The 1,303-nt window shown below is 41.7% G+C and overlaps 1 protein-coding gene across 1 annotated transcript; it reads left to right on the forward strand.

Annotated features, from left to right (window-relative positions):
* The first annotated feature begins 364 nt into the window (after positions 1-364).
* LOC125136578 (olfactory receptor 14J1-like) lies at positions 365-1,303 on the forward strand. The gene has a single exon (XM_047797435.1). The coding sequence runs from the start codon at positions 365-367 to the stop codon at positions 1,301-1,303; it is 939 nt and encodes a 312-aa protein (XP_047653391.1).

Consider the following 1,303-nt stretch of genomic DNA (forward strand, 5'->3'; position numbering starts at 1 on the left):
TCAAATACTTACTTATGAGTTTGTATTTGAACTGAGTGAAAATTTTAGTGTACAAAAAATTATGATGCACTATTATTTCCCAATAATAAAATATTTTCTTCCCTTTGCCTGAAATGGATGACATTAAAATTCATAATCTACCTCACTTAATTCTTATGCTTAAGTCAGAGTACTTAAAATTGTTCAATATAATTATTAGTATACAAAGATACATAGCATTTACAGTGATGTACTAGTGATCCTGCCTTCCTGCCTTAACATCCCTGAGTAAGTGGATTATATTGATAATTTAAAAAAAACTTTATTTCTATTGGTTTCAATTTTGTCTTGCAGTCAGCATCCTTCTTGGAAACTGAGAAGGAACATGGCCAATTTCACTACAGTGAGTGGGTTTCTTCTCATGGGATTTTCTGCCAAGCCTGAGCTAGAAGTCTTATGGGCCTCTCTGTTCTTAGTCTTATACTTAGTGGCTTTAACTGGCAACACACTCATTATCACTGCAACTTCCATGGATGACAGTCTCTACTCCCCTATGTATTTCTTCCTCAAACATCTTTCCTTCTTGGACATATGCTTTATTTCTGTGACGGTACCGAGGTCCATTTGTAACTCTTTCTTACATACTAGCAGTATTTCCCTCTGGGAATGCATACTGCAATGTCTGGCTTTCACTCTCTGTGGTTCTGCTGAGCTGGCCATGCTCACAGTGATGTCCTATGATCGCTATGTGGCCATCTGCCTTCCCCTGCGCTATGAAATCATCATGAATGTCAACACCTGTATTCACGGAATCCTAGCCGTCTGGATCAGTGGGGTCGTCTCTGGAGTTATGCATACATCTGCTACTTTCTCCATCCACTTCTGTGGTGCCAACGTCATCCACCAGTTCTTCTGTGAGGTTCCCCAGCTCCTAAAACTCGCCTGTTCTGATGAGTATGTCAGTGAGCTTGGGGTCACGGGCTTCGTGTCCTTGGTGGCATTTCTTTGCTTCCTCTCCATTGGCTTCTCCTACACACGCATATTCTCTACTGTGCTGAGGATCCCATCTGCCGAGGGGAGAGCCAAGGCCTTTGCCACTTGCCTCCCCCATCTAGCTGTGGTCACACTGTTTCTCTCTACTGGTGTCTTTGAGTTTCTGAAGCCACATTCTGACTCTCCAACTGCATTAGACTTTTTGCTTACTCTTTTTTATACTGTTCTGCCTCCCACACTTAATCCGATGATCTATAGCCTGAGAAACAAAGCCATGAAGGCAGCTCTACAAAAGGTTGTTAAAAGAAGAAAAGCCTACCTCTTTTGCTGA

The sequence above is a fragment of the Phacochoerus africanus genome, chromosome 9 (genome assembly GCF_016906955.1).
Source record: "Phacochoerus africanus isolate WHEZ1 chromosome 9, ROS_Pafr_v1, whole genome shotgun sequence".
In the NCBI taxonomy this organism is placed as follows: domain Eukaryota; kingdom Metazoa; phylum Chordata; class Mammalia; order Artiodactyla; family Suidae; genus Phacochoerus; species Phacochoerus africanus.